General features: G+C 44.2%; 1 protein-coding gene across 10 annotated transcripts in view; it reads right to left on the bottom strand.

Annotated features, from left to right (window-relative positions):
* Positions 1–20152, bottom strand: part of LOC135901762 (platelet binding protein GspB-like) — a 115868-nt gene that overhangs the window by 68758 nt on the left and 26958 nt on the right. For 4 of the 10 annotated variants that reach the window (XM_065431604.1, XM_065431603.2, XM_065431605.1 and 1 more), the window contains exons 2-6: positions 15748–15815; positions 12550–12591; positions 12174–12233; positions 10417–10485; positions 6660–6833 (exon numbers count right to left, since the gene is read on the bottom strand). In XM_065431604.1, coding sequence (XP_065287676.1) covers positions 6660–6833; positions 10417–10485; positions 12174–12188 — 258 coding nt within the window. In that variant the 5' untranslated portion in view covers positions 12189–12233; positions 12550–12591; positions 15748–15815. Of the gene's footprint in view, positions 1–6659; positions 6834–10416; positions 10486–12173; positions 12234–12549; positions 12592–14171; positions 14318–15747; positions 15816–20152 lie in introns of all 10 variants that reach the window. The other 6 variants (XM_065431610.1, XM_065431608.2, XM_065431612.1 and 3 more) reach the window with 2 other exon arrangements.

Below are 20152 nucleotides of genomic sequence, written 5' to 3'. Positions count from 1 at the left end.
CCTGAAGGGTCTTTCAATGAGCATAACCAACAAAGCGCGTGATGGTCTGTGATAACGGAAAAGGGTCGGCCATATAAGTATGGGCGGAACTTCGCAACCGCCCAAACTAGGGCCAGACACTCACGCTCAGTGATGGAATAGTTGCGCTCCGCGGGCGAGAAGAGCCTGCTGGCGTAAGCGATAACACGGCCGTGGCCACGCTGGCGTTGTGCCAGTACTGCGCCAATTCCGTGACCGCTGGCATCAGTACGGACTTCGGTAGGCGCAGAAGGATCGAAGTGGGCCAGAACGGGGGGCGTTGTGAGAAGATCGATGAGAAGCGAGAATGCAGAGGCCTCGTTATCGCCCCACTGGAAAGGGGCGTCTTTTTTCAAAAGGTCGGTTAGTGGTCGTGCTATGGCCGCGAAATTTTGGACGAAACGGCGGAAGTACGAGCAAAGGCCGATGAAGCTGCGCACATCCTTGACACACTTCGGAACAGGGAAGTGCGTAACAGCATGGATCTTGCCTGGGTCCGGTTGCACTCCGTTCGCGTCAACGAGATGTCCAAGGACGGTAATCTGGCGACGGCCGAATTGGCACTTCGATGCGTTGAGTTGCAGACCGGCTTGGCGAAAGACGTCCAGGACTGCTGAGAGGCGCTCGAGGTGCGTAGCGAATGTTGGGGAGAATACTATAACGTCGTCTAAGTAGCACAGGCACGTGGACCATTTGAAACCGTGAAGAAGGGAGTCCATCATGCGTTCAAAAGTGGCAGGAGCGTTACATAGGCCGAACGGCATCACCTTGAATTGATAAAGACCGTCGGGTGTTACAAAGGCAGTCTTCTCACGGTCGAGATCGTCCACGGCAATCTGCCAATAGCCGGAGCGAAGGTCAATAGAGGAGAAATAGCGAGCACCGTGGAGGCAGTCAAGGGCGTCATCAATCCGAGGTAGGGGATACACGTCCTTTTTGGTAACCCTGTTAAGGTGCCGATAATCCACGCAAAAGCGCCATGAGCCATCCTTCTTTTTTACCAGCACAACCGGTGACGCCCATGGACTACATGACAGTTCAATAATGTTCTTGGCAAGCATTTTGCGAACTTCGGTGTGAATCACTTGACGCTCAGCCGGTGATACTCGATACGGGCGGCGATGAATAGGAGGGGCATCTCCGGTATTAATGCGATGTTTAACAGCTGTTGTTTGGGCCAAAGGACGATCGTTAAAGTCAAAAATATCTTGGTAGGAAATGAGAACGCGGTAGAGCGCACGAGCGTGCTCGGACGGCATGTCGGGTGCAATCATTTTCTGGAAGTTGGCGATGGTACAAGTCGCCGACTGCGATGGTAGAGGAGGATCGGTTGAATTGTCGTCTATTGAAATCGATGCTACAGAGTGATCCTCGAATGAGCAAAGGTGGGCCAGAGACATCCCGCGTGGCAGCACTTGTGTCGTCAAGGCAAAATTGACCACTGGCAGGCAGACGCAATTCGCCGTAATAGATAAAATAGTATGAGGTAGTGTGATCCCGTGTGTAAGGAGGACGTCTTGCATAGGAGCCGCGATGTAGTGACCGTCGGGCACTGGCGGGGATGACACGAAGTCAACGTAAGTCAGTGCCGAAGGTGGCAAGCGAACGAAGTCGACGGAACTGAGGCGAGGAAGGTGTTCTTCAGTGGGATCCAGAACAGGCAGGTCGAGGCGGAGAGTACTGGCGGAGCAATCGATGAGAGCAGAATGTGCGGAGAGGAAGTCGAGGCCGAGGATGATGTCGTGGGGACAATGAGCGATGACTGTGAATAGCACGGTAGTGGAGCGATCGGCGAAGGAGACGCAGGCGGCACACATACCAATTACGGGGGCTGTTCCGCCATCGGCGACATCCAAGCACTTGCCCGATGACGAAAGCCCTCCTTAATTAAATTCTGTCACTATCGCTCAACTACTCGTTGCAAAAAACATCCTTGTGTTGCACTGCAAGATGAAATAAAATGCTACTTGTCGAATTTCATTTCATTTTTAGAAAAAAGAACACAATGAAATTGCCGTTGACAATGACGCAAGCGGTCAAACGGTTTCGTTTGCGCTCGACTCTGTGCTGCCCACGTTTTCACGCTTCAGCACTTTCTTGATCGCGTAGTGCTACGCTGGTTTTGCTAGCTCGTGAAACTCGCACAAACTGCAAGTAGCAGAGAAATCAAATTCCATTTGATGTTGCAGGATGCCTGAACGATCCACGCCACTTGACCAAATAGCAGCTGCAGCGGCGAATCCACCGTTCTGTCTCGACTCGGTACCGCCACTTGTGGGGCGCCATTTTACTCAGCACCGGCAGCAAAGGGCGGTGATGACGGTGATGGTGCATGCAATGTCACCACTCCCCCGGTTGGGTAGCAGGAGATTTGAGTATCAAAAAAGACACTCAACCCTTCAGATGCAATTTTCTCGTAAACTAAGTCTTTTCTTAGCACAAAACATGTGTTGTGAGGTTTCTGGGATGGTATTTAAACAGTCCACGTCGACTCAGTATTTGCCTTTAGTGTCCTTTTAAGATAACATGGCATATTCAACTTGTCCTTATTTTGGTTATATGGAAGTCCAAGTCCTTAGCAATAAAGCTTCATAATAACTAAAAAAGGTTTGTTATAGTCCTTCACAAAATATCTATGCTTCATTAAACAAGGTTCTAAATGTAGAAGTTTCACAGAAATTTTAAGGGGAACTACGATCATTTCGTAATACTGACACATGTTTTTATTTTTTTCCCGGTAGTCAATCACCCAATCATCACTGTTATCCAGTTATTGCTCCAAGCAAGACAAGCCTACAGTACCCAAAGTTTCTTGTTTGTCGCCAATTCTATAGCAAAGGAGGCAGGTCTGATCAGACTACGTGTACCATAAATAGAGAACATTCTCGAATGTCTACACGAACACCATTGATTACTCTGGAATGGAGACTAAAGCATGTACAAAAAAATGTGAAAAAAAAAAATATATGTACAAATCATTGATGCACTTGACCTGTCAGAGTATATTTGGCATCCGACAACTGTGCTCACGGCTACAATTGTGATTTCAGCATTGCTAGTTTATCTGGCACAGGTACGCCTAATAGAGAGATTCTTAGCTCTGAAGTGAAGAGGAATGCCCAGCGCCGCAGCCACATCGCCAGTCGCCCGGGAGGCGCGGCCTCGAGATTGGCTGAGCTTCTCTGGTTGAGACACGCTGCCTGCTGCTCTCTTGTACCGTATTCATGTTAGATTCTGGTGGAGGTGCTACGGTTTTCCCCAACCTGGAATTAGGCACCAAAACTCTGCCATCCGTCATGCCTGACGACCCCAGCCTGACATCATCGTATGTGCCGGTGCCCAGCGTCAGCAGGATCCTGATATCGTCAGCGGCACCGATGAGAAAGACGTTGAAAATTGGCTGGAATCGTATGAACGCACCAGGAACACCAACAAATGGGACGATCCCTGTCGATTACCGTCATCTTAACAAAATAACTCGTAAAGATGTTTACCCCCTTCCGAGAATTGACGACGCCCTTGACTGTCTCCAAGGCGCGGAGTTCTTCTCTTCTATCGACTTACGCAGCGGCTATTGGCAAGTCCCCATGGCACCCGAAGATCAACCTAAAATGGCCTTTGTAACACCAGATGGCCTATATGAATTTTGTGTCCTGCCTTTCGGGCTTTGGAACGCCCCCACAACATTTGAGCGTATGACGGACAATCTTTTGTGCAGTCAAGTGGAAAACGTGCCTGTACTACTTAGATAATGTGGTTATTTTCTCGCCCTATTTTCTCACCCATCTCTGTAGGCTGGAGGAAGTGTTGCAGTGCCTAACTGCCGCCGGCCTTCAGCTCAACCTGAAGAAATGCCACTTTGGCGCAAGTCAGCTCACCATCCTTTGCCATGTAGTATCTAAACATGGTATTCTTCCTGACACCGCCAAGCTCCGTGCAGTTGCTGATTTTCCCAAACCTTCCGCCATAAGGGAACTTCGCAGCTTCCTTGGCCTGTGTTCTTACTTTCGCCGCTTCATTGGGAATTTTGCGTCCATCACCGCTCCCTTGAATCAGCTTCTACGGAGCGACTTGAATGACTATGCCTGGTCGTCCGCTTGTGACGATGCCTTCCAAGAGTTGCGTCGTCTACTGACCTCGCCGCAGTTACTGCGTCACTTCGACCCGACAGCTCCGACCGAAGTACACACCGACGCCAGTGGTGTTAGAGTCGGTGCTGTGCTCGCGCAGCGCAAATCTGGATTCGATGAGTACGTCATTGCATACGCAAGCCGCACCCTCAGCAAAGACGAGAAGAATTATTCCGTTATGGAGAAGGAATGTTTGGCCATAATCTGGCCACTTCGTAAATTTCCACCCTACTTCTATGGCCACCCCTTCGACGCGATTACAGACCACCATGCACTTTGTTGGCTGTGCACGTTGAAGGACCCCTCAGGTGGATTAGCTCGCTGGGCTTTCCGGTGGCAAGATTTCAACGTGCGCATTGTCGACAGGTCTGCCACCACCACACCGATGCCGACACGCTTTCCCGCTCGCCTGTGTCAACCGAAAGCGATGCCTGCCTCTCTGCCGTTGACCAAGTACTTTCGTTCCCAGCAGGCTGCGACATGGCTTCAGAGCAACGCAAGGATGCCTGGATTAATGCTCTTATCCGCTTCCTTTCAAACCCGTCGACTGTTCCTTCACCTTCAAGCTTTTTGCCATCAAGTATCTCACTTCGAAATTCGCGATGGACTTCTCTATTGCCGGAATTATGTCTCTGATGTCCGCGAGTGGTTGCTCGTCATACGTCGACATCTTCGCGGTGAAATATATTCTGCCTTCCACACTGACCCGCAGCGTGCACATGCGGGTGTCTTCGAGACGTACACCCGGCTTCGCTCCAGGTTTTATTGGCGTGGCATGTACACCTTTGTGTCCAAGTACATTCGGTCGTGCCCTCAGTGCCAACGCCGCAAGGTTCCTGCTCAGCATGTCTCTGGTCCACTCCAACCAACCCCGTGTCCTGCAAGGCCCTTCGATCGCATTGGCATTGACCTTTATGGACCCCTTCCGAGCACGGCTTCCGGGAACCGCTGGATAGTCGTCGCCATCGACCATTTGACGCAATACGCAGAAACAGCCGCTCTGCCTGCTGCCACCTCTCGCGATATAGCATCCTTCCTCTTGAAAAACTATTCTCTGCCACGGTGCACCTCGCAAACTTTTAAGTGATGGAGTACGTGTACTCCTCGAAGTCGTAAACGCGCTCCTTGCGGATTGTCGCATCATTGATCGCACCACCACGGCCTACCATCCTCAAACTAATGGTCTGACGAAAAGATTTAACCGCACCCTTGGCGACATGCTCTCCAAATACGTCGCCTAGGATCACACTGATTGGGACCTCATTTTTCCATTCATCACGTTCGCCTACAACACTGCACCATAGGCGACCACAAACTTCTCCCCATTCTTCCTCTTGTATGGCCGTGAACCTTCGACTACCCTCGACACCATTTTTCCGTACAGACCCGACTCATCCGAATGTACGCCCCTCTCTGAAGCTGCCCGCCACGCAGAGGAATGCCGTCAGATCGTCCGCTCCTTTACAGCTGTCGACCAATGGAAACAAAAATCCAGACTTGACGATGATCACCCGCATTGTCACATTCTTCTGGACTCCCTTGTGTGGCTTTGGGTTCCCTCCGTTCCTGCTGGACTCTCATCCAAGCTTGCCTCCAAATATCAAGGACCCTACTGTGTTGTAGTGCAGACATCGCCTGCGAACTATATTGTTGAGCCTGTCACGCCACCTACGGACCAACGCTGCTGTGGTCGTGAAACCGTCTACGTACAATGCCTGAAGCCGTATTACGACTCCATGATTCTATATTCACCATGAGTCGCCAGGATGGCTCCTTTTCTTGTGGGAGGCAATTGTAGTGAAGAGGAATGCCCGGCACCTCAGCCACATTGCCACTCGCCCGGGAGGCGCGAGCTCGAGATTGGTTGAGCTGCTCTGGTTGAGACACGCTGCCTGCTGCTCTCTTGTACCGTATTCATATTAGAGCTCACAGTTTTGGCAGTGTTTGGTTCTTCATTGTCACTACAATGTAACAATTATGCATTTCTTTGATACAAGCTCGGTTACAAGTTCATTTTCCATCATCAAATGTGCTCTCCTGAATATAGTGCTTTTGCCCAATGACTATGGTTTCATTTTATACGCATTGGTAACAGACAGCTGCGGATACGAGGCTGTCAACCACTTCAGCATTTAAGGTAGCAGGACACATCATGCCAACACCCGATGTTTTCAGATGCAGATAACTAACAGGGCTGTACCCTCCAGTTTTTACACATCAGCCAATCAAGAATACCAGGGCATGACAGCTAATTTAAATTAGTCATGGAATCTGTATTAGCTAATAAATATTCAGCCTTGAGAAAAACAAGCACTGCAATCAATAAAGGTGCAAATAAAATAGACCAGTAGAAACAGTGTATAAAATATCTGACCTGTCAAGTACATACGACAAGAATTATGCAAATGTTCCTTGCAGTCACTTTTTCAATAATTGTCCTGACCCTTCCTTATGTTGTGTTCTGGATATACAGAGGGTTCCTAATTTCCTCTTTTAATGTGCACATCATACCTTCATGACATCGGTCATGCAGGATTGCCACTGAATTGAGTATGCAGCCTTGGCAATGAATTGTGGTTCTTCCTCTATTTGGAAGGCGTTGTTGTAGGCATCCCGTACACGCCCAATGTGCAGTAGCAGCCGCAGAAGCTTGACTCTCAATGACACATCCAGTGGACTTGTCACCTGCAAATCACACATGCAAATGGAATCCGAGAAGAGCTGCAAAATTAAAGCAGCACCCCACCATTTTAATTCATGTTGACATCACAGATGGAAGCCCTTTACCTATCGATAAGATCTTGAAACACATCAATAACACTCCTGATAGTAGCTACAAGGTGTTCTAGGTAAGAGGTAAAATGGGGTATCTAGAATTTTACTAATGATTTCTTTTTTCTGAGCGCACATATACTTGAATTATTTCATTTGCTTAGCCACATGCTCACGTACAAACATGCATACATGAGCAGGTCACTCTGATTCTCTCCTAGAAGCATGTCACTGGTTTGATGAATTTCATTAGTTTCTCGACTTTCCTGTTATTTTATTACAATAGGAATTATATGGACTTCTAACCACGCTTGCAGCACAGTTGTCATATGTCCCAGATTTATATATATCTACACAAACATGTGCTGCCCTGGCTACCTGCAGCCTGCTTCAGTTCCTCACTTGCTGCAGACTAAACTTAGCAGATTTCATTGTATGGACTTTGTCGATATGTTTGTGTCGCAGGTTTTCTAATGACACTCGAACATCTATGCAAATTTTAAAAATCATGGCATCAGTATTGCACCAAAGGTAACCTTTTCCCCTGAAACAAAATGCTTTTACTTATTATTATTTTAGTATAAGAACTAGTAAAACAAGAGGAATTGTGTGGTGCACAGACTCTGCTAGCACAGCACTCTGTCGGAAGTGAAGTTGGGACAAGTGCTAGCTTCACCTCTGCTCTAAGGATGCTGCAAGGGCTGCTACCACAGAATATTAAAGTTATGGCTTTCTTTGCCTACTTACTTTTCTTTGGATTAACTGCGTTTCTAGCTGTGGGAAGGAGTGAACGAGAATAGGCAGCAGAAACGTTCTATGAACAGAGGAGCACTCACATTGGTAGGAGCGAGCATGTCGACAGCGAGCATACATGCAGTATTTCTAAAGGCAGTGGCTGGCGTTGCACAAACCGGTGTCAATGTAGAGAAATGCAACAAGCTGAAATGCGGAGGGCCAGTCATGTCAGATCTCGGAATCAGCATTTCAATCTACGTCCGCTGGTGCTGTGTCACTTGGCAACACTTAGCTTTGATCCATGTAACGTAGCATCGGGTTGCTCCATGCCAGCAGTAAGCAATGCGAAGTGACGCACTGTTAGCTAAAGGCTAGCAGAAATGCCAGCACAGAGGCTTGGCATGTCATCATGATTCCCTCGTCATTTCAGGTGGTTGCTTCCCTCCATATCAACAATGAGCTCACGATGTAACACCAAGAACCTAATACTTAATGCGTACAACTATCCCTGATGCTAAACATTTCGACAGAATTGCCTGTCTGGTTGGGAAGTTTCCCTTTCCTTTTGTTCCCCCCCACCTTTCCGTCTGTGAAGTGTCCCCCCCCCCTCCCGTGTTCCCCTCCTCCCTTCTTCAAAAAAGATGCTTTAAAAGCGGCACACCGCCACCCCCCGAAGAACAACCCCCTGAAGAAGGAGCCGAATGGGCTCCGAAACGTCGGGCTAATAAAATTCAGTTATTTGGTTGGGGTCAGTCTCAAGTTCTAACTATCCCTGATGGCTTCTACCAAAGTTGTTGGTTCCTTTACAGAAATAAGCTTCTCACCACTAGAATGATACTGTGAAGAACATGCATACTACTCTGCTGAACGCAATTCATATGTCATGTGGAAGACCAAAAGATTACACCACTGTGCAAAATTACTCAATACCTGCCGTCAGATCAACAGTTTAAAACATGCAAAGTGGTGTCTGTGTGACAAGAACCAATGTACAAATTTTGAAACTGACTGATAAATTACAAGTTTCATGCAAAGCACCTAGCTGTGGTATCTATGTCCATAAGAATGTGCCCTACTGATTGAATGAAATTCTACAGAACTGTCAGCATCCTTTCAAGCTTCTTTCAAGTTCATGTGAAGTTCAGTACAAATGTACTACCACTAATCAAAATCCATTCAATTAATATCAACACAAAAAATACAGGGTGTCTACCAAATTGACATTTCCTAATTCCCCAAGTTTTCCAGATTTTCCCTGAGCGCTTTTGCGAAAGTCCCTGTGTGACACAGAGCCTTGTTTTATGTCCAGACGGGCTTACACCATGTCACCCGGTGGTGTCACTCTCTAGTAAGCATGTTACAAAATATAAAAAACTACTTATTCCAGTTTCAATAGTAAGGCATAGTGTCTGTTTTATTCAAAAAGAAAACAGAAGAGAGGTGTTAGTAAAATGGACAGTGAACAAAATATCTTCTAAAAAATGGTAAAACCCCTTGCAAACTGAGTCGAACGTTTTCAAATACAAATAAAAAGAAGAACAACGCCTCAGTGTTGCATTTCACTGCTTCAAAGAGTTTAGCTTGGTTTCGCTGAGGGACACCTGCATCTGGCATCAGCCAACACTTTGTATTTTGAGCTCAAGCTCCTTCAAAGAAGCAGCGCGACATCCGATCCTTTCCCATTCATTTGTCAATGAGTCGGTGCTTTCTGCTCTCGTCCTCCTTCCACCGGGCATTTGCCTCACGGACCATTCGAAGCATCCTCTTGGTCAGTTGTACAGTCAACGTTCGATTTTTCGGACTCCCTAGAGGCTGCGAAAGCATCCATGAAAGATGAATGCAAGTGTTTTGGTGCCCTTATGGCCTCAAATCGCCACAGGCACATCCGCAAAAGCTCCAAAGGCCTGCCAGTACACTTACTAGGCATATTGGTGCTCTTACAGTGGCAGGAGATGGCGGGTGTAAGCAGGTATAATTAAGAAATACATACTGCGTCCCGTGACAACTGACCCTTCTTACGCTTGTTAAACTTCACTGCAATACTTTGCCTATGCTTCACCGCTTATCGTGGCTGTATTGAGTAGAAGCTGACTTTCAAAAACTGGTATTATGCAGCGCATTGTGCTTTTCGAGCTTCGAAGCCAATCGTGAGGATTACAGAGGCAGAGTCGGTGCCATTGCTGACAGTGGAAAATTCTTTCAATGAAAAACATGGCATCGAACGGCAAAGTAGCTAGGCCTCGCGTAGCCGCAATAGTGGCTACGACTGCCAGTGGATCTGCCTGCGTGAGCGCCGGTTTGAGGTGGCAAGGTAATCAAAAAGGCGGTGTTGGCTTTGATTAATGCCGCTTCGAGCCTGGCGTCATGCCAGTAAGTCCAGAAAATCAGACGGTGAAGGGTCTTTGAGTCCGCAATTTCAGATTTTCTTACAGATTTACTCTATGGGGTGGTGCCGCAAAGCCGTCTGAATTATCGAGCATGTCCGAAAAATCGGGCGTCTGAAAAATCGGTCGTACACTGGCAACTCCTCCAACACAGCGTCACAGACGATTTGTTACGATTCCTCTCTTTTACTCGAGCCAGCATTAGCACGACTTTCGTTCCCATTTCAATAAAATTACAGCTAATTTTCCTTGATAGAAGCACAAATTTCCTGAGTTTTCCCTTAGTATTTCCAGACTATTAAAAATCCCTGAGAATTCCCCGTTTTGCCAAAAAGTAGGCACCCTGGAATACAAAAAAAAAACTGATGAGTTCTCACAATCTCTGATGTGATCAGGTCCTCCATGTCCTTCACGTCAGGCACACCTTGCGCCCTCGCCATGTTTTCCTGCATAATCACCAGTTGTTTCCTTGATGAACTTCTGCTAACTGTTATACATAAATATCAAATGGAACTTTGCCTTTATCGATAATAATAGCTGAAAATGTGTTAACATCTAACCATAACATCATTATTCTGCACTAACTGTGGACAACTTGTCCAGAGTCAGCTGAAGCTACTCTGTGTACACTAACACATAGTTCCACTGTAGCTAATAATACTGCAGCAAGTCATCACCGCATTTCTAGCTGTCCAATATATACCCTACTCTTTTTGTATGGCAAGTAAAATGTTCAAATGGCAATTTTACAGAAAACAATTAAATAGCAAAACTTTAACCTAGGCATCATTTATATATTGCGCCATAAAAGGCACATTAACCCTTTAAGGGCCAGCAAAAAATACAGAAAAGCATTATGAAAATTACACTTCATTGAATTGCTTATCCGGATAGCAAACTTTTTTGCAGATTCGAAATATATACACTATAGAGGCAGTCATTTCACAACTTATGTCTGAAAATACGAAAAGTGAATGGATGGTGACTATTCTACAATTACACATAAACAGCCTTAGATGCGAACTACAACAAAATTTTATACCATGTAAGTCTAGTTTCTGGTAGCATAGAGCAGCCTCTGAGCAAACATTTTATTTGAAATACGAGTGGATGTTTCATGCAGAGCTGAAGAAAATGTGTAAACTTTAGATATAGAAACTTAAAAAAAATGAAATCTTGCCATTACCACTTGCCAGGAGGAGGAAATAACTTTAATGTGTCCTGAGGAACCCCTCCCCACCCACTCTTGGTTTAGTGGGCGGCAGGGGTCGCGGGCCGCACCCACGTTGGGACGGGAAGCCCGTGAGCCTCCGCCCTTTCGTGAGCCCTCTGGACGGCCCGGAGCACCACTTGCCAGTAATGACACTGATCCCAGAACACAACAGTGCAGTACTTGGTCATGATCTCCGAGATCCAGTAGCAGCCGTTGCGTACTGACAACCTGAGGCCATATGCTGGGACTCGTGTCATACCCGCTAACTGCCAAGTGCCTGTGTTATCTGCTTACTGCTATTTCATGGCTGTTATGTAAAAAAAAGTTTGACTATTATGAGCCCTGCATCTTTGCCAAGACTCTTTGAATAGCGTGTACTATTCATTTATGACCAATTTACCCAAAGTTAATGTTGGCCAATGAATGCAATTTGTGCTTATCAGCTTTCTGTAAGCATTGATCCACATGAAACATCTGAATATACTCAATAACATTATGTATATTTCTTATGCGCATAACACACCAAAAACCACGAAGACAAAATAATTGCCTGATACAACAATATCTCACGTTTGATCTATGCATAAGCACTCTGCATTCCACATTGTCTAGAAAATTTATGCTAAAATACCAAGCCTGCTTTTCATACATTCCGCAATAAATATCAGGTAGAACAAGCATGGCAAGCTAAGTTTTTAGGTAGTGTACAGTTTATGTGCATGTGGCTTATAACAAACAGCCATTTGTCTCCCAGTCATTTAATTATATCAGCACTCCTCCTAGCTTCTTTCGGATCCTACATGTAAAACTAAATGAATGAATGAATGAATGAATGATATCAAGTTATAAATAAAATGTCAATGGGATTGTTTCATCAACAACTTAAGAAATATGCTATAGTATAAGTGAATATCCACCAACCTTGAGCTTAAACATAACCTTATGACCAGGAAAACTGTTTTCCACATGTTCCAGCCAACACTGAAAATAAGAAAAAGTGTTAAAGTATTTCAAAAAGCAAAATGGCATAACAATACCACAGCTTATCATAACCCCAAGTTACCATTATTATCAGTTAACATTTTAAGAAACAGGAAAAAAAAGGAGCTCTCATTTTGTATCTATTTTCTCAAACTTTAATCGCTTGTCGGTCAACAGGTAAGTAAGCAAATACATTTCACAAACTGAAAAAAAAATAAGAAGAAAGAAAGTGTGATAACCATTTGAAAGATTAGCCTTGTCCAAAATGAAACTCCTGATTAAATTAGAAGTCCAATGCACTCAAATTGTTTCTTACTTCTTCACAACATCTTTCTGGCTTTCATCCAGGGTCAAGGAACTGCCGAAGGTAAAACAAAAAATATTCTCTGTTAGCACAAGGGGGAAAAAAATTTCGCTGGCATATCACAGCGGAACACAGCACATGAGGCCTGAGAACAATATGTACCCTGAAACTGCTATACTGATACACTCTGACAAGGGTATATATTTTCTAGTGCTGACATTCCACTCCTGATTTCACTTTGATAATGTTGTGCAATGATAGAGGAAATGAACTATGCAGAAGCATTTGAGGACAGAAAGCAGTGGAGTTATATGACAAGACAGATATCATAAATGAATACGATCATGAAATTAGCTTATTTAATTAAAATTACGAAAATATACAGACAAAGTTTCACTTGGTCTCACCATTCTAAACTCCTTTAATTCAGAGATATGCACTGCTATCACTGCTGCAACAGCAAGCTTCTCAACAATTTTTGAAAGGGCATGATTTGTGTGTAATTTTGAGACACACAGGCCACATAATGGTCCATCCACCACTGTGATATGACTTTAACAATTTAACTGCCAGGCTCTTTTTCCTGACTGCTCCTCAACCTCTGCCAGTTAATTATTTCTTTTCCCCATGTTAACTTACCACCCATTTCACGCTAATTGGAAGCTGATTCTTTATCACTTATGTCTGAGCCAGAATTCATCAACAGTTCCTAAATTATATAGACTGCCATTGTGTGGATAGCTCTGTTATGCTAGCTGGCTTGTCATGGCTGTCTTGCCAAAGTGAAAAAGCAGTAAGATATGTGCTTCACCTGCTGTTAAAAATTTTGTACATTTAGATTACCCCTCCCTTAGTGCGACAACAAATACACAATATTCTTTTTGCACAAGTTGCTTCAGGGAGGAAGGGAGTGCACTTAAAACACAAGTACTTGTGAGTAGCAGGGTGTGCACTAGGATGGGGAGATGAGTTTTCCCGGGAGTAGCATGGTAAGGGTTGGAAATGCCTAGAAATATCTTCATAATCTGAGAACCACTGGACTCTAGGTTGTATTCCCATGATGAAGGCTTTAAATGGTGCACGAAATTACAATCCAGCAGCTTTGGGATAACAAAACCAGAATAAAAGCAATGTTTCCTGAAACTGTATTCAATATTTATTACATGACATAAGGCAAACTCATTGTAGTACAGTAACAGAATAGGAAGCCTTTCATTCCACTAGGAGTTCTTCTGAGATGCATGCACATGACAGACACAGCACACATCTGCACTGTAATGGTGCCACATTTGAAGTGACAAGCTTGAGTGACCACATGGAAGGGGGTGGTCTAAGATAGACTTCCTCAGATCATGCAATGGAAAACAATTTATGTGAAACGCTATGCCACAGTGCATGGATTCTGTGCCCAGAGCACAGAATCCATGCTTAGAACATTTAAATCACCTGCCAACTCCTGCAGCTACTGCAAAAATTGCATTAGCGGCAAAAGGTATAAATATAAGATCATGCACGAACATTTAACTTCCTTTCACACAAAGACAGGTGAACTGCTAGTGAACAACACAGGTTGTTCACTAGCAGATGACATTGCAAGAGAATTACAAAATCTGGTCCTATGAGCCTGTTCTTACCACTTGCAAGACTTAATGGCTCCATATTGCTTTTCAGTGGCCTCTTGAATCTGTCCCATCAGCTTGTGTGCAGCTGGATTATTCCCACATACAGTCAAGAAGGCAGCAAGGTACTTACAAAATTCACACAGCATGGATCATGTGAGCTGTCGGAAATTAATAATGAGTTTTTCTCTCACAGATCAAAGAGAAAAATGAACCTTGAAACATTTTAAGTGAAGTAAAAAGCATGAGTACCTAAGAAACTAGGACACTAAAACACACACACACACACACACACACACACACACACACACACACACACACACACACACACACACACACACACACACACACACACACACGCACACACACGCACGCACACATTGTGTCTATGCTGTGCAGAGAAACAAGCACAAAATATAGCACAATAATATATATATAGGCACAGTCCTGGGGCCACTACTCTTCTTAATATACATTAACGACTTACCGATAGGTTGTTATTCCAAATTTGTTTATTTGCTGATGATTGTGTAATCTATCGTCCGATTACCAACGATGCTGATTCTCGTGCTCTCCAGTCTTACCTTAACGTCATTGAACCTTGGTGTAATAATTGGCTAATGTCCCCCCTGAACGTCAAAAAAACGTCGCTACTTACTTTCCATCGTCGCCAATCATTTATTTCAGCTAATTACGTTATCTTTGGTTCGGAATTATGTGCTGTGACTTCTTATAAGTACTTAGGTACTAACTTGTCCAATAACCTCGATTGGTCCTCACACATTTGCAGCATTAGCAATAATGCCAATCGTGTACTATGCTACCTGCGCCGTAATCTACGACTTGTTCCCCCCTCAGTAAACATACTCGCATATTTAACAATCGTTCGATCCAAGCTGGAATATGTATGCTCAATGTGGGGCCCACACCAATCTAACGTCGGAACAGCACTGGAATCCATACAGAATCGTGCAGCAAGGTTCATTCATTCTGACTACTCTTGCCACACTAGCGTTACTAAACTTAAGTCATCTCTGAGCCTTCCAACCCTCGAGCACCGCCGCAAACCAGCAAGACTGTGCCTCTTTTACAAATTTTATCACTTGCTGCTTCACCAGACCGACATCACGCCTGGACATTGCACTTCATCCCGTCATAGCCATTCAAAGGCTGTTTATCCCCCCCCAGCTCGCACCACCGCTAATCTTAACTTTTCCTTCGTTCAAACAGCGAAAGACTGGAATCATCTACCCGCTGAAGCGGTGCACCACTCCAGTCATTCATCGTTCAAGGCATTCATTGAATATATGATCTAAATATGCCCACCCCTCATGTAAAACCCCAAATGGGGTATTTGAGGTATGAATATATATATATAGCAAGCACAAGCACAAAATACACAAAATACTTGTGTACACGGCAGCCTTTAGCGACTTCCTGCAGTTACCAGGCTACAGCATGTGCGTAGGCATCAGACTAATGTGCAACCTTACATGGAAAACATTAAGAATTTGCTCATAGTTTTATACAATGGTAAAGTAATTTGCTAGGTACAGCAAAATGGTCCCTTGAGAGTGCAATATATACTTACTGTCTGGCAGACTCATAATCCTTGACCACAACATAGAGTTTGGCAAAGTTGAAACCTCTTATCTTTTTCTGAAATCAAAATAAAGCACATGAAATAAGAAAACTGTATTGAAAACAACCACAAGGCCAGAATAGGAGTGCAAGAAAGTGCCATGGCAATGAACTGAATTTCTGCAATGAATGCACATACCAGCAGAAGCACCTATCCCATTACTAGTGTTTGTGATATTTTTCAATGGTTACTAGGTAGCCATATATAATGTATTTCTACAAGATCACAGCATGCGTGCGCATATATATATATATATATATATATATATATATATATATATATATATATATATATATATATATATATATATATATATATATATATATATATATATGAACCAAATTTTTTAAAGATAAACTGGCAGATAGCATGCCTCTAGTCCTTGTTAGATTACTCGAAAAGGTGGACATCACTTGCATGAGGAATCAAAATGCATAATCAACGAATTAACAAATTTTAATAAATAAGATTTTAACAATTGCTTTACACTGCATATCATAATTTGTGAATTGTAGCCAGTGAGCCAGCAAGGCATATTCACTTGGAATGAATGCTGAGGAGGACACCAGTTTCAAGATATTCTTTTTCAACGTGAGGGACAAAATACATAATATTGCCGTTCCAGTTATTTTTTTTGCTTCAATGTATAAAACAGCATTTTGTTAAGAAAAGGCAAGTGGAGCAACAGTGCATATTTACCGTAAATTTGATAGCACATATCTATAAACTAGTGTCATCCTCAGAATTTGTTCCAAGTGGATATGCCTTGTAATATCACTGTTTACAATTCGTATTTTGCTGTGCTAGCCCGTGTAAAGAAATAAGTTAATAATTCAGATAGTATTCTTTAATTAGTCAATTATACATTTTGATTTATCATGCAGGCAATGCCCGCCTCTTCGAGTAATCGAGCTCAAGGACTAGAATGGTGCTATTTATGGGCATGGGCAACTTGTTTTCTTTTTGCAGCCTTTGCAAAGACATGCAACATATGAATTGTATGTTGTTGAGACCAGACACATATGAAAATAAGACTCACAATTTCAAGCTGACAACATCCAGCTGGTACACTCGCAGCTCATTAGCTAGTGCGTGCATTCACATTCATGGCAGTTTTGGTACGTGTCACACAAACTACTACCAGCGAGTTAAAAAATTGAAGTAGGGGGTTTTATGTGCCAGAACTATGGTCCCTATAACGTAAAATTATTCCAAACTTTTCTATTCCAATTCTGCAATCAGCCCACCCTGACTGGTCAAAACTTTTTGGGACCATCCCCACTTCACCTGTCTGTCACGCGACGTCACGAAAACCGCGATTGCTCCCCATTTGATATGACGTGTACACACTGATTATGCATAATTTGACCGAAAAAAACAAAAATAGTTACTTCTGATTGGACGCCTTTTTGCCATTAGCCCTCGACTATTGTTCAAAAGTTTTCGGGCTGCCCTCACTTTACCTGCCTCTCATGCGATGTCACAAAACTGCAAAAACTTACCGCATCAAAGTGATGCAAACACGTTAAAGATGTATTAATATGCCGAACAAAATTGAGTTTTCTTCTGAATAGCTGCAGGCTGCCCCATTCCGAAACGAATAAAATATGGCTGCCGCTGATCGCCCCGCCACTGGCTGCTCGCTCCTGCTGGAGAGGATGGGTTTATTTGCGTGTAATAAAGCTTTTTGTGTATCCGTGTAACGTTTTCGAGAACTTTCAGCACGTTTATGACCTCGTTCTGCCAACTCTTCTTTGCTGAGGACCCATTAGAGCGTCATTCTTAAGCTTCCGTTGCATGCCACTGTGATTGTCGCCGAGCCACCGCAAGCTAAGTAAGAGAAAGCGGACCAATCAGAGACGCCGGCACTACCCTCTTCATCCGGTTATCGATATTCAGTGCAGTGGCTTGGCCCCATCGAATCCCTCTCCCCTTGAACATGCTCCTCGCCTCTTGTGAGCTAATTCGATAAGACAAGCCGCTCAGTGCAGGCAATGTTATTCGTTTTTCAAGAAAACAATAGTGACCTACTATGAACGAGGGGAGCATTTGATTGGTTTGTTCAGACAACCGTGCAGGTGAGCGCCCGATGCTTACGTTGGGGGTTATGCAAATTTGACGTCACGAGATCGGAATAAAAACATATTGGAATGGTTTTACCTTATACGGCTCCATGATTTCATAATGACCACCAGCGAGTTTGCCATGCTGGTGATTTGGTGTCAAGCTTGGCATATGCTTGGCCAACGGATTAAATATAGTCTTTGCATAGTACAACCGTAAAGCTCAAATGTGCAGGGGCAACTCTAAAATGGGAGAGGAGGATAAATCTCTCTTCTCTACAACCATTATTTGTTCATTTATTCAAAAACAAAGGAACCAGTGATCAAGTGCCTTCCTGCACCCCAACAAAAATGGATGCTCATGACCTGGACCCAAACATAAAAATTGTGGTTCTGCCCTGGAAAATGCATGTACACAGTCCAAATCGTGCATTGGCGTATCCAGGGGGGGGGAGGGGTCGAACACCCCTCTGAAATGACGGGGTTATGATAAATGCTAGCAAAGAGTGGCAAGGCTCGTTGCGCAACTGCGTCGGTTCTACCCATTCTCTGCCTCCTCTCCCGTCCTCTCTCCGATTCTATCTAGCTTTGCTCTGGACTTGGGTATAGTAGAAAGGTGAGCGCTGCAACAACTGCAGTGGTTTTGAGGGGGGTCACGGATAATTGCAGCTTTCAAGAGGGTAATGTGCCGATTGATGCCCAGGGAACACCAGAGGGCATTGTGCATATTCGATGCAGTACAAAAGTCCAAACGAGTTTCTTGCGTCTTCTTTCCTCTCTGCCACGCTCCAGCCATCTATATACATGCTCTGAACCAGCCCCGATGAGGGCAAACTTTAAAAAAAGAAAGAAAGCTTTGCTTTGAAAGAATGCTGATTTGCACACGGTAAAATATATCAAGGACAGCGGTGCTGGGCCAGGGAAGCTAAGAAACCACAACAACTAACAGGTGGGAAGGCAGGTAGGAGAATGGTCCCGAAGTCCACACAGAGACAGAAATATAAGAATGTTAGCAGCCACCGCACTGTTCACCAAACCGGTGAATGTTAAAGAGTTTGACAGTGACTGACGGAAAAGAATGTTAGGAAGGAAAGTGGAGTGATGGATATGAGGAGAGGGACAAACATAAAAGGCGTCATGAATGAAGCTGGCGGATAATTATGGACATAGGGAGAGCGTCTCGTCCCTGCCCGATCGCTCAACACCAGACAGCTGTGACCAGTCGTCTAGCTGAGGCTCACCTACCACTTGTTAGCACATGCTGCTTGCTGCGGAGAACCCATCCTTACTAAATGTCTCAGCAATTTTCAGAATAGATGGGTGTTGGGAGACACAATGCTTTAAAATCTCTCTGAGCTACTGGCCCTTATTTTACTGTGAACAGTAAATGCCATAATTTTCACAAAGGCTCCTAAACAGGAAGCAGCCCTGCATCGGACTGTCTGCCTCATCAGTTCCTGAGTGTGATCAAATAAAAATATGCATCGCATGATGACTGCAATGCCATGATCACAAGTTACTTCCAAACATCTTTTCAAATCAGTCGGACAGCAGCTCACCAAAAGTGAGTGAAACTTGCATTATACGATACTATCGAAATTCTAGCGCAAAGCTTCATTGCTTTATTTCTAAATTTAGAATAATATAGCATGCCCACAACAATTAAAAATGTGATTGAGTGATAGGAAACTTGAAAAATAGTGGACGCCATCTCTGATACGTAGCCGTGGCCATACAACTAACTAGAAGGTCTGGCTGCAAAACAATAATGATCTGCTCTGTTTGCCTCGGCTGCAACAAATCTGGCCTGCAAATGAGAAGACACTCGATAATATGTGCTTTGTTTTTGTATGGCCCCGTTATTAGCGCTGTGCATTTTTCCAAGTCATGTACCAGCTAGGTCATTGACATACATTATAAAAATGCATCAATTTACACACAAAACGTGAATTTTTTTCAATATCATCATTTTTAAAAATAGCATAACCTTGACATAATTCGGTGCGAAGTGAGTGCAAAACATGCATCCTCGTTAACACACACACACACACACATATATATAGTGAGAGAGAGAGAGAGAGAGTGGGGTAGTTGGTCGTGCAATCCCCCCTCGCCAAAAAAAAAATTTAATTTCTGGCTGTGCCACTGAAATCGTGTGTTTCCTCCTTGTGAGGCAACGTGCAATTCGGACTGCACATTCTGCCTTGCAGATACTAATATCAGAGTTAGTACAGTCAAGCTCATGCCAGACCTATCAGTGCCTTTTACTGACACCCACTAGCATTTCCTGC

This window comes from Dermacentor albipictus, chromosome 1, assembly GCF_038994185.2.
Source record: "Dermacentor albipictus isolate Rhodes 1998 colony chromosome 1, USDA_Dalb.pri_finalv2, whole genome shotgun sequence".
In the NCBI taxonomy this organism is placed as follows: domain Eukaryota; kingdom Metazoa; phylum Arthropoda; class Arachnida; order Ixodida; family Ixodidae; genus Dermacentor; species Dermacentor albipictus.
The sequence above is the reverse complement of the archived record's forward strand: the minus strand, read 5'-3'. Positions and strand labels throughout refer to the sequence as shown.